We start from the raw sequence: 12,196 nt of genomic DNA, 5'->3' as shown, positions 1-12,196 counted from the left end.
TATTATATTTCAATTTTCATCATCCTTATGCACCATGCGGAATGGGACTTTTACTTCATACTTGCTAGCTGGTTATACTATTCTTGGTCGTTTTGTTTGCGTAGTCGCCAAACTGTTATTGACATCTGGCACACAAAATTTGCAATATTTGCATGTTGGGCTCGAATCCCAAACTTATTTATAATCTACCATAAATCATTATAAACTGCAAAATTATATTGCACTTTACAACCCCCCCCTCCCACAAAACAAACATCAAAAACTATGACGACCCCCTCCCACAATATAACGTTAACGTTACACGGAATAAAGAAACATGGCATTATTTAATATATTGTTGAAACAAATATTCATACCAAAATGCTGAACATAGACAAATAAAAGTAGTTGATGAGAGCTCCTTGTGCAGAAACACGACGAAAACAGTGCTCGTAAATTTTGGCCTCGCCTAGCAGAAGCGGAAGACCACAGCAAGTCAGCCATTTTGTATGACACACCAGAAGACTTCTCAGGGTTCGTTTGACCAAATGTTGGTCGAAAACAACGAATTTGAGGCAATTTTTCAGTCATCGTTGACCAGACATCATTTCTATCTTCTGCCAAACGACAAAACCCCAGATTTCTAGGCGGGAAATCAAAACGAGTCGCAAACCTCGACTTGGAAACACCGCGGCCTCGTCCTGGGCTGATCGCTGCTGGTACATCCGGGACATCGCGCATACCCGAACGTTGCCGAACGGTCGTCGGGAACCGGGAGATGATGTCATCTGGAACATCGGGTACACACGAAGATTACCGAACTACCGAAGGATCGTCTGCATGCAACTCAAACACCTGATGCTCACGAATAAATCAAACTGCTAATGTGCACGGCGAATAATCTAAAGCAAAGCATTTTAGTAGTATGCGAAATTATATTTTGACCCCATTTATGTAGAATGATATGATGACAATACTACCGTAACGTTTCAAAACGTTGTTTTTTTTCCAAAGGAGCAACATCCATTTTTTTGTTTATTTGTTTACCATCACAATGGAGGGTATGAGTATGTAACTTCAGTAGAAAACATTTGACCGCATGAAATACACTATCGGTAAAAAGCGGCGTTAAAAATTTTAGGCCAATATGCAAATGAGTTTTAGTGTACACATTTGTAAGTTAATCTCAAGACAATTGAGGATAGCTCCAATCAAGGAGGTTGTTTTTTTAACCTCCTTGCTCCAATGAAACAAAAGTATGATGCTCATTTACCATAAAATTTGATTTTTCACATAAGTTTTCCCTGTGTCATATCAAACAATATTCGGATATTTTTTCTAGTAGCACTCCCAAGAAACTTTTATTCCGTAAGATCAATAAATAAAAGTCTCACAATGTCAAGGAAGTTCTATAGCTTGGGGAAATAGATAAAAAGATGTTCTCATTTCATGCACCTAAAGCCATTCATAGATTTAAAACTTATAGATATGAAGAAGGTACATTTGGGGCCATCTTTATCAGCCTTCTATGCCCCTCATAACATTACGCTATATACCCTACAGACATTCATAGCTTCTTCCCTAACATAACAGCAATAAAAGGTTAATTCCAAAAGTTATCGAGGGACTCTATTGCGTCAAAGTACTCGATTGGGCGATATTGATGTACGTTTATGTTTGACATCAACTGAGCAGACCAAAACTGATGCGAGCGTGCTAAGGAAAACAAGCTGAGGAAAAAAATCTACATGTAAGTGGTCAGGAAGGTTGAGCAAGTGACTAACACAGAATATGACATACCAGACAACCAGAACCTTAATCTTTCGTTATTCATTAATCTTCTTTTTACTCCAGGAACGAGGGTCACCTCTTAACGTATCTATTGGGGGTACCGTTTTCATGCTGTTCGTAGTAGTATCTCACGATCCATTTGCTGTATCTGTATGTAGTTTGGCAGGTCGTCTGCCCCTATGTGGGACATACACACAGTAGCTGATTCTATACGTAATGTAATATTTCATAAATCACTCTTATCTTCATATGGAAATGTTGAAGAGGTCATCGATGACTTGTTTTGGGTTAGCACTGGTTAGGTAATCTCCAAGCAGATGTTGGGTTATGTGTTAGCGGGTCGACACAAATTGATAAAACAGTTGTACCCGTTAGCCTAGACTACATATTGGTTATGAACCCTAAGGAACAACCACCTGTATATAAATGGAAATAGCAGCTATATACAAAATGATATTAATCAGGAACTAGTTTTCAAAGTTATTCATTATGTATTTGTCTATTATCATAGTTAATAAGGAAAGTCAGCTCGTTTCATAGTTTCTTTGTACGATTTGCGGACTAAAACTTTCTTGTCAAACGGACGAAAATTTATGTGCGCGCGGATGTCATCCATATAATCAAGTCAGTATGGCCTTATATCCCCATACTAACAGTGGCATCTGAAAGAGATTGATGATATACTTAGCCAGGGATGTTTTCACGGTGATATCGCAAAGTGCGTTGTTCCAAACACCTCTTCTCTGATATCATAAAACTGGCCTAAGGCATATTCTGTGGAATTATCTACTTCGTGATGCAAAAGGCGGCCAAGCTTTTGACATCATAAGCCGAAAAAAGCCCATGAAAACCTCTCAAGTTGTGAAACATGCTAGTATAGTAGTAAATGATATTGGTAACAACCTCTTTGATAGAGGCTGCGACCACACTGCAACTGCTGGACGACCAAAAATTTTACAAATCGCTCAAAGAATATTTCGTAGATAAAGAACGCATTTCCTAACGCTTTGTGTGTTTTGTTGTCTTTCAGCCATATTTTAAACATAGTACATCACATTCCAGTTATAAAATCTAATAGTAATACATGTACAAGTATAGTTTGGCTCCGGTCGCTCTGTGGTCGTAACGTAGTCTTAAGTGGGGGCGTTTGTAATGTGGGATGTTCTAAAAGCTAAACTTCGAATTTTTTTGCGTCGGAGAGCACTTTTCCGTTACGGCGAGGCTACATTTGTTATGTTGTAGACCGCTTTTTCCTTTTTGCAGTATCGTACAACTTTAAAACAAGCTGTGACAAAAACAACCACCGACAAGAATCTAAGACAGCCTTTTCATAATAAGACAGCTGAATGTTGCACAACACATGCACGTCCAAGTATATTTCTCTCTCTCTCTCTCTCTTTATAGTACGTACAGCGATGGTACAATGAATCTTTCCCATGGATTTAAAACACCTGTCATACCCAACCGCCAATGACCACTCAATCTTCTTCAGACCATAAAGTTGGGAGTTAAACCACAGGTTATCACATATAGCCGATCATGGCCTCTCATCCTTTTCCAGACAATAGTTGGGAGTTAATCCACCATCACGCACAATGGCCTCCTGACCTTCTTCAGACCTGAAGGTTGGGAGTTCGAGACCCTGTAACACATAGATATAGACCCTTTTCAGACCATGTGATTGGGAGTTGAATCCCTGCATGACAGTCTTGACGGCCACAGGTGCAAAGCCGACCATGCATATGGCCTCCCAACTTTTTCCAAACCATGGTTGGGTAATTGTCGTGATGAGCAAGATCATCTATGGTTGGAATCTAAAGTTAGTCGGCGAGGTTCGGTGATTCTAGTCTTTAAAATGATTTCTGCACCAGCTGCTGATGAATCAAGAGTCTGACAAAACCAACTGCACTACTTAGTAAGTCATATTTGTTTATATGCGATGAGAAGAGCAAACTGAATCCAGAGCTAGAACATGATGGAATATTCCAGGCCACTCCCAATCCAGCACAAACCTTCACAGAGGAGTGGTCGGGAGCATCATCATCATTATCATGGGATATCATCATTGGCAGCAAAGTCGCTGGGAAAGTCCTGAAAGTATGACAGGGACTTAAAGCCATAAAGCACCCTTGCTGATACCATAAAAATGCCCTCAATGCCCATTTTGTGATAACCCACGTTTTAACGATGCAACACGCGTCAATACTCAAGACACCATTCACGCAAAAAGGCCAGGAAGAGAACTCTCAGGTCACAAAAGCCCTGATATCATAAAGCTAATACAGGCAGCTCTATGGCCCGGGGCCTACTCGATCCATCAACACCCCAACTTTCAGACTTAACGTCAAATCGTAATTTTCCACGAGAGTTGCCTTTTCCATAGAGCCCCATTGATATTACTGCAAGGCTATTCATCTATTTTTAGTATTGTTTAGGGACGTGGCACACTCATTCACCCGAAATTCATCGGACTAGTCTACACTATAATAACGAGGGCAAGGACGTCAAGGACTCGACATAAGCATAACTTAAAGGATTATTATGCAACATAAGAACGTAGATTTTCCCACCATTTCTTTGCATATGAAGTAATATCAATCTTATAGAATTGTATACCAATATTTAAGGAGGGATGACATCACTGCATGCACCAAGCAAATTTATGATCTTTTAAACTAGTTCACAGTATCTTGTTGTTTACAAGAGAAGGACTACTTTGATGAATATTTTTTGAGATGGTTGCAGAAACTAAGGAGGCCAATAAAATGTGTAAGTTGCTTTTGTAGAGTTTTCAAACAACAGAAATACGTGTGGATGACGCAAATATGCTGAAATGTGTTTTGCCATTCTTCTAGAATTCTGCACGAAAATTCATTCAACTTTATGTTTAGCCTTTTATCAATATATCTATCTATTCATCTGTTGTTGGAAAATATCAATTGAAGTCAGGCTACGAGTAATTTTCCACTGGGCACCCCCCTCCCCTTGTTTCGGCCTTACCACCACCAACCCTGACCTTCGCATGTGTTCGATCATCAGAAGAAATATGCAAATGAGATCACGCTATATACTAGTATTGCACCGCTGTGGATGAATCTAAAAATAGAAAGGATCTGTCGATAGAAATGTCGTTATATCTGACGTGAGAAATAATTACAATAAATCTTATTGCAAAAGTGCGAAATTGCACTAACTAACGGACTTGAATAATGTAGCAGTTTCTATCATGTATTCTGTATGTATGTAAATGTAAATGGTGTATATAGACGTATAGGACTTATAAGGACTCAAAACGATGTAACTTTATCTGTGTTATATACTTTGTCTGACCCTTGCCTCTTCCCTCATGACCTCAATGAAAAGCGGCCTGCAGGCCGATTTGAGCTTTCATGAATAAATAAAGGTTCAAACAAACAAACAAACTAACGTTAGATTTGATATGAATACCCACACATAATACACGTCAATAGCTGTCCGAATTACTAGAACCACGCTGTTTGAAGAAGTCGAGGTCACATTCCACAGCTTTCCCACATTTACGGACGAACGAAAAGCCTCTTTCTTTTAAAATCACAAAATCCACAAATTGTAGAAAATGTGGGGCTCTTTGTCTTCCTCTGCTTCCAAAAAAGAAGTCAAACTCAACCTATCTAGATATAGCCAACACTAATATTCGAGTAGTCTCTTTGTACAATAATGGCTATCACTGTTCATTGTTACATGGATATTCCCTGCCTTTGTTTCTACCATGTACTTGCAACATTAGCATACGGGCATGAACTTGAAAATAGACTTTCTTATCACTAAAAGAAAAGGAATGCGTTGTCTCCGTTACAACGAAATCGACGATTCGAATTTTTTTTTTTTCTTTGAAAAATTGTGCTGACGAATTCACAGATTTAGCAGGGGAGGATCGAGGAAACTAACCCATCCATGACTTAGAGCCATCCAATCTCCGGTCCTCTAACTAACCTTGCCACTCGGGTATTTAGGCCACAACAGGTAAATTATATGGATGACATCCGCGCGCGCTTTTTGCCTGTTCTAGAAAGAGATATTACCTCATCGGGGGTACTAAGCAAGTCGTAACTTGCCAAGTCATATTGCCACAAAAGCCCAGCATGTGCTGGCTTGTGCAGAACTCGTTATGTACTGTAGCAAATGGTGCTAATATTGTCAATACCTTGGATTGGTCAAATTGCCATTATGTGCATTCTCATTGCACTCATATTTCATCCACAGTCCTTGGAGCCATATACATTCTAATAGTGTACTATTTTATCGTTATTGTCAATATACACTAGCTAAATATCGATTACTCAGCTAAATCTGCTACGATGTGCCTCCCACCAATAAAGATTGAATGAAGATTGAATGAAGCGGGCTAAGTACAGGTTACAACAACACATGTTTAAAAGATACAATTAACAGATACAAAATGAAACTATCGTTGGATAAATTAAACTTCTTCTTGCTTTTCTGTTGTAGTGGAGTTAAAAGAACAGATATGTTTTATGATCGATGGTTTGTCTAGTTGCATTAGGAATATGAATTTTTCTACACCACTTAGGTGTATGAAATAAGGAAATAGGTTTTGTATAGCCTTATACAGTTCATTTCTCTCTGCGGTATACAATCTACACTCTACTACAAAATGACATTCATCCTCTATTCTATTAGAATTACAATATTTGCATAGTCTTTGTTCCAGAGGGGTGCGGGTATGTCGCCTGGTTTCAATATGCAGTTTGTATAAAGACTTGTTGTTTCTTTCGATAAAATGTGTTCTGTGCTTCAATTCGTAAAGCAGTTGTAGTCTTGTGGTTTACCAGCACTTTTTCTTTAATTTTCATACCTTTTTTCCGCCTTCCCTCCTTAGTTTTGGGGTATGTAGAGGATGTCATGCATAAGATTTACTTGATGTGGCCTTACCGTCACTTGTGCTTTTCGTATGCAGACAGTGTTACAGACGGAACTGATATATGACATATCGATACAGGTCCGTTTGAAAAACAGACGTCCCTAAAATTTACTACAGTTCCTACCGATAACATCGCATAATTTACATTCAGACGACGTTTTCGGACTCCTAAGGCACTTTTTGATCCTATTCATCTGTATGACAGATCGTGTTACTAGTGTAAAGTTTTATTCATTGCTTGGAAGATAACGACTACCTGCAGAGAGAACTGTACATAAATCATTTAAAAAACCAAGCAGTTTTAAACGTAGGTAACTCTTTGAGGATTACGTTTCCTGCAATCGCCAATTGGGAAGGTGCATTGGTATTCCTTTTCTTTTATTGCATTCAGTTCTAGATTAGAAATGATTGGGCTCACAATTACTGTTTGTTTGCTTGTTTATTCTTTATCTAACCAGGGTGAAAGCCCAACAAAACCAAATTATTAGGTAACATAAACATAAGAATTGTACAAAATCAGATTAACTTAGCTAACATAAAATCATACTGTCAAACAAGTGAATCAAAAGTTAACTCATTAGCGTAAGATAACACAGGAAACGTAACAAAAAGAAGTCTGTTGGTCACAGTGTACACAGCCCATTGCCTTGAAGCGTATATGCACTGGATAGGTTATATTTTTTGTCGGACTTGTACGTATATGAAGTTTCGCTTGAAGTTTCCGCAGCTTTACGCCCCCATCCAGTAGGACAATTGTGACCCCGAACACTGTGGCCAAGCGGGGTTCGAACCTCCTATGTATTCACATAATATGATAAGAAAGGTTAAACAGTGAACGGACAAAGCATGGTTACTCACAACTGACTTACGATCCTTATTTTTATCATCATGTCGTATTCAAGGTACATACATGAACAACAAATTCTTCGTTGTTTTGTTATTTCACATTCAACTTCTTCTTTGACATGACATACTCATGATGGCATTAGAATCCGTTTGCTAAACAAATAACCGAGCGGTAAATTCACATCAAATTGTGTACTTACTACCTACCTACATGTACGATGTAACATTTATTCTATAGTATTTTAAGCACTTTTTTTGTTATTCCTCATGTTCTTCGCCAACTATGATATTCGATGAGACTACTATGCTCTTTATAAGTTGTTGCACTTTAAAGTACATATTGTAGATTCATTTATAAATCATAGTATGGTTGCAAACTTTTATAACAAACGAGCGATGCGCGCGCATGTCATTCATATATTCAAGTCAGTGTGGCCTAAAGAAGATATGGCAAAGGCAAGGAACCGTTTAAAAGCGTCATGGACGTTAACCCATCCAATTGCAAGGACTTAGCTACATCGATTTTGTCATAATGGTTTAAATCTTTCGATCTGGAATAACTGAGCATGACAGACTGCAAATAATTATGGATTCACATCAGGTTTACCTAGCTCTACTCACCAAATCAGAACCATTTTCCGACCCTTATCCTGCAATTATATTTGATTAATGTCAAACGCTTTTTTTAAATCAAAGAAATTACATGCCATACATGTCTTCGTTGTCTCGACAATTATTCAGTCAAAAGCTCTTAACTGAGTTTCTTTTCAGAACCGTCCGTTTTATCCGGCTAAATCGGTTAGTATTTATTGGATAAGCCAGACTTGCTTGGCAGAAGACATTGTTGTCAGCATTTCAAAGACTTTACTATCCTTTTTTGGAATTCCTAAGGAGACTGCTTACGTCAAAATGTTAATAGGACTTTCTTACAAGATGGATGGAGCCCCCGTTATTTGATTAAAGGTCAAAAGATCACAAATAGACCAGTGGACCTAAACACGGCTCGGGAAAGAGCTCGAGATATCATATAGGAATTCTTAACGGTATATTCCCTGGTTGATTGCTATGATGTTTCAAAATTCTTCTTAGTTGGTTATTCTTCGGTTGTTTCCTTGGTTGATTGATTGGCTGGTTGGCTGGTTGGTTGGTTGGTTGGTTGGTTGGTTGGTTGGTTGGTTGGTTGGTTGGTTGGTTGGTTGGTTGGTTGGTTGGTTGGTTGGTTGGTTGGTTGGTTGGTTGGTTGGTTGATTGGTTGGTTGGTTGGTTATTCTGGTTGGTTGGTTGGTTGGTTGGTTGGTTGGTTGGTTGGTTGGTTGATTGCTGGAATAGTTGGTTGCTGGAATAGTTGATTGTTGGAATGGTTGGTTGGCTGGCCGACTGGTTTGTTTGTTGGTTGGTTGGTTGATTGATCCGTTGACTGATTATTTGGTTGTTTGGCTGTTTGTTGTTAGGCTGGCCTACTGGTGATTAATTGGTTGATTGACTCGTTAGTTGGTTGCTTGGTTGGTTAACTAGTTGGTTGGCTCGTTGGCTGGATGGTTGGTTCGTTGGTCGGTCGGTTCGTCGATTGATTGATCAAATACACAACTCAAAGATGTTCCAATAAGTTGGAATAAGAAGAGACTTATTAACTTATGGAAAGTTCAAATCACAGATGGAAAGTTCCTTCCTTATGCAGTACATTCTATATTATTGCATGTAGGTAACAAAGAGGTGTTTCTCAACCGAAAAAAAGGAAGGATGTTATCAGAGAATGGAAAGTCTTGACAGTAACTGAAACCTAAAAAAAAGGAAATTTGGTTGCCAGATCTTCTGTGGTTTTCTAACGGTCAAATAGTTCAACCTAGGAATACTTCGATGAAGATTTAGACATCCAGGCAATAAGATATGCTAAAAAGCATACTCAAGCAACTGGATATGGTTTTGGAAACGGTCAGACGTTTCAACTAGCATCCACTAGCTTTTGTTAATGACATTGAAGTGATTTGGAATAAACTGGTCTTTTATACCCTAACTAAGAATAAAAACAATTTATGAAGAATGAAAACAATCTATTGGAATCCAAATTGTCTTCAGCCTGAATTTGTCTTTCATATTTCATATTGGACATCTAAAATTGTCCTCAGTTTTAGTTAGTGAATAAAAGACCAGTTTGTTCCAGGTCACTCCAGTGTCACTGACGAAAACTAGTGGATGCTTGTTGAAACGTCTGACCGTTTCCAAAATCATATCAAGTTGCTTGAGTAACTGCTTTTAATAGATAAAGTAGATAATGTACGAGTAATGCAGGTCAATAACCTACAAAGCAGCATTCTTCCTTTGTGCATGTCATTCCCCTTTAGATCTCTGAAGCGTACAAAAGGCTATTCTCTAATCTCATGTTACAGAAATCTCAGACGTCGTCTAGTCTGTACTACGTTAATTCCATTCCAGTATACTCTGGAAAATATTTTCAATTTCTTTTGTAAGCTGCCGAATCTTAACCCCATTTTCTTCGGATTCTTTGCTATGATCCGTGCCATGATTTTTTATTGAATGCCAGCTTTAAGAACATGTTAAGATTTTGGATACAATCCAAATGTGGAGTGAAATGAGTTCAAGTAGCCAAAGTATAGTTTTATATCTTGAGTTTAACTTATACTTTTGTCCAATAGAGATGGACTTTGTGGTGGGGGAGGGAGGGAGACACACAGAGAGAGAGAGAGAGAGAGAGAGAGAGAGAGGGAGGGATCGAAAGAGCTAGAGAGAGAGCAAGCGAGAAAAAGAGCAAGAGCAGGAGAGGGATAGAGCGAGAGAGGGAGAGAGGGAGAGAGAGAGAGAGGGAGGGAGGGATCGAAAGGGCTAGAGAGAGAGCAAGCGAGAAAAAGAGCAAGAGCAGGAGAGGGAGAGAGCGAGAGAGAGTGAATGAATGAGAGAGAGACAAGACGGGTTGTATAGGAGAGAAAGGAGACGGAGGGAAGAGGGTTTATGGAAAGGGAGAGAGGGAGGGGAAGATAGAGAGATATAGAGGAAGAGGTCTATGTGTATATGTATAATACCAAATAACCCAGTTATCTAAAGGATCCAGTCCTTTCTGCCTCTAAAGCTATAGAATTACCGGCAGGGCCTGATTAAATCTTCAAAGTCACCTTGATAGACAGTCTGAAATCATCCGCAAAATAAGACCGTCTGCAGAGTATTAGCCTTAATGACGTTTTAAAGAATCAGGGGAAAGTAATTACCGAAGTAATGACTTAAGTTTCAATCTATAGCTTGGGGGAGCTTGGTTTGCACCATGACTTATTATAGTGATCTGATTGGGTGTGTGGGGGTGTGGAGGGGAGGGGGGAGACAACTTGTGGATCTCCTAGGGCCAGTGAAAGGGTTAGGTGATATGTTGCAAAGTGTTAATTTTATTTTCGGTATTTTTGTGCATAGTTTTCTTGTAATCATTTTTTTTGCGAGAGAAACACGCGCGCGCACATACTCAACAAATTTGGACACATACACACACTCAAGCACAATCACATACAAACACAGATACATGCGCACGCGAATACACAGCCATGCATACACGCTCACAACACACACACACACACACACACACACACACACACACACACACACACACACAACGCAAGCGCACAGACATGTAAGCATTCACTCACACAAACACATACAAGAAGTGTGTATGAGAAAGAGGTGTGAGGTGTGAGTGAGTGAGTGAGTGAGTGAGTGAGTGAGTGAGTGAGTGAGTGAGTGAGTGAGTGAGTGAGTGAGTGAGTGAGTGAGTGAGTGAGAAAGAGACCAGAGAGGGCGGGGGAGAGAATATGGTAAAGAAAGAGAGGAGAGCGTGAAGGAAACAGACGGAAGAGAAAGAGAGAAGATGGAAAAGAGAGATGGAAAGAGAGGGACAGTAAAAGAGATATGGAGACTTCGCCATGAAATAGAGTCGTGAGACGACTATTGATTGACTGTAACCACCATCACAAGTTCTCCGCATTACCTCGGTTATCATCAATTCTCATCAGTAATTCCGCACATTAGGTATTCCCCTCCACATGCCGAGTAATGGCAGTAAATTGCCACCATCAGGACTGGGCTAAGACCGATGTAGCCCTCGAATTGGGTTAAGTAATTTAGTATCAGCTTTGGGTACCGGTTAATTTGTTGACCCAACCTTTCCGCACTTTTGGTACTTTGTCATCGTGAGGGGAGTAGCACATTCGGTTTGTGTTCTCGTGGCGCAAGTGGTACGTGACCCCAATATGCTTGATTCCAGTACCTACTAGTTACGGCGGACATTTTGGATTTTCTGGGTTTATCTGAGGTCATTGCACAAAAACGAGGAAATTTGTTGACCCAACCTTTCCGCACTTTTGGTACTTTGTCATCGTGAGGGGAGTAGCACATTCGGTTGCCTCAACTTTGTGTTCTTTTGGCGCAAGCGGTACGTGACCCCATCACAAAGAAACGAGAAGAAGCCGAATGTACGCTGTAGAATACGATCCTTGAGTAGTGTAGATTCCGAGTTATATCATTATATCATGTTGTATCATTTACTGTGACCTGTACTGAACCCAGTGGGTATGAATGTACAATAAAGGTCTTCATTCAATTATGCTTGATTCCAGTTACGGCGGCCATTTTGGATTTTCTGGGGCTATCTGGGGTCATTGC

The 12,196-nt window shown here is 39.6% G+C and overlaps 1 protein-coding gene across 2 annotated transcripts in view; it reads right to left on the bottom strand.

Moving 5' to 3' along the window:
• Window positions 1-739, bottom strand: part of LOC118406780 (calcium-responsive transcription factor-like) — a 24,933-nt gene extending 24,194 nt beyond the window's left edge. The window contains exon 1 of one of the 2 annotated variants that reach the window (XM_035807100.1): window positions 653-739. Coding sequence is in view for 1 of the 2 variants with exons in the window: in XM_035807099.1 (XP_035662992.1) it covers window positions 357-371 (15 nt within the window). In the remaining variant the exon portion in view is untranslated. Of the gene's footprint in view, window positions 1-356; window positions 631-652 lie in introns of those variants that run through there. The other variant, XM_035807099.1, reaches the window with a different exon arrangement.
• Between the last annotated feature and the right edge of the window lie 11,457 nt (window positions 740-12,196).

Source organism: Branchiostoma floridae, chromosome 19, assembly GCF_000003815.2.
Source record: "Branchiostoma floridae strain S238N-H82 chromosome 19, Bfl_VNyyK, whole genome shotgun sequence".
Classification (NCBI taxonomy): domain Eukaryota; kingdom Metazoa; phylum Chordata; class Leptocardii; order Amphioxiformes; family Branchiostomatidae; genus Branchiostoma; species Branchiostoma floridae.
The sequence above is the reverse complement of the archived record's forward strand: the minus strand, read 5'-3'. Positions and strand labels throughout refer to the sequence as shown.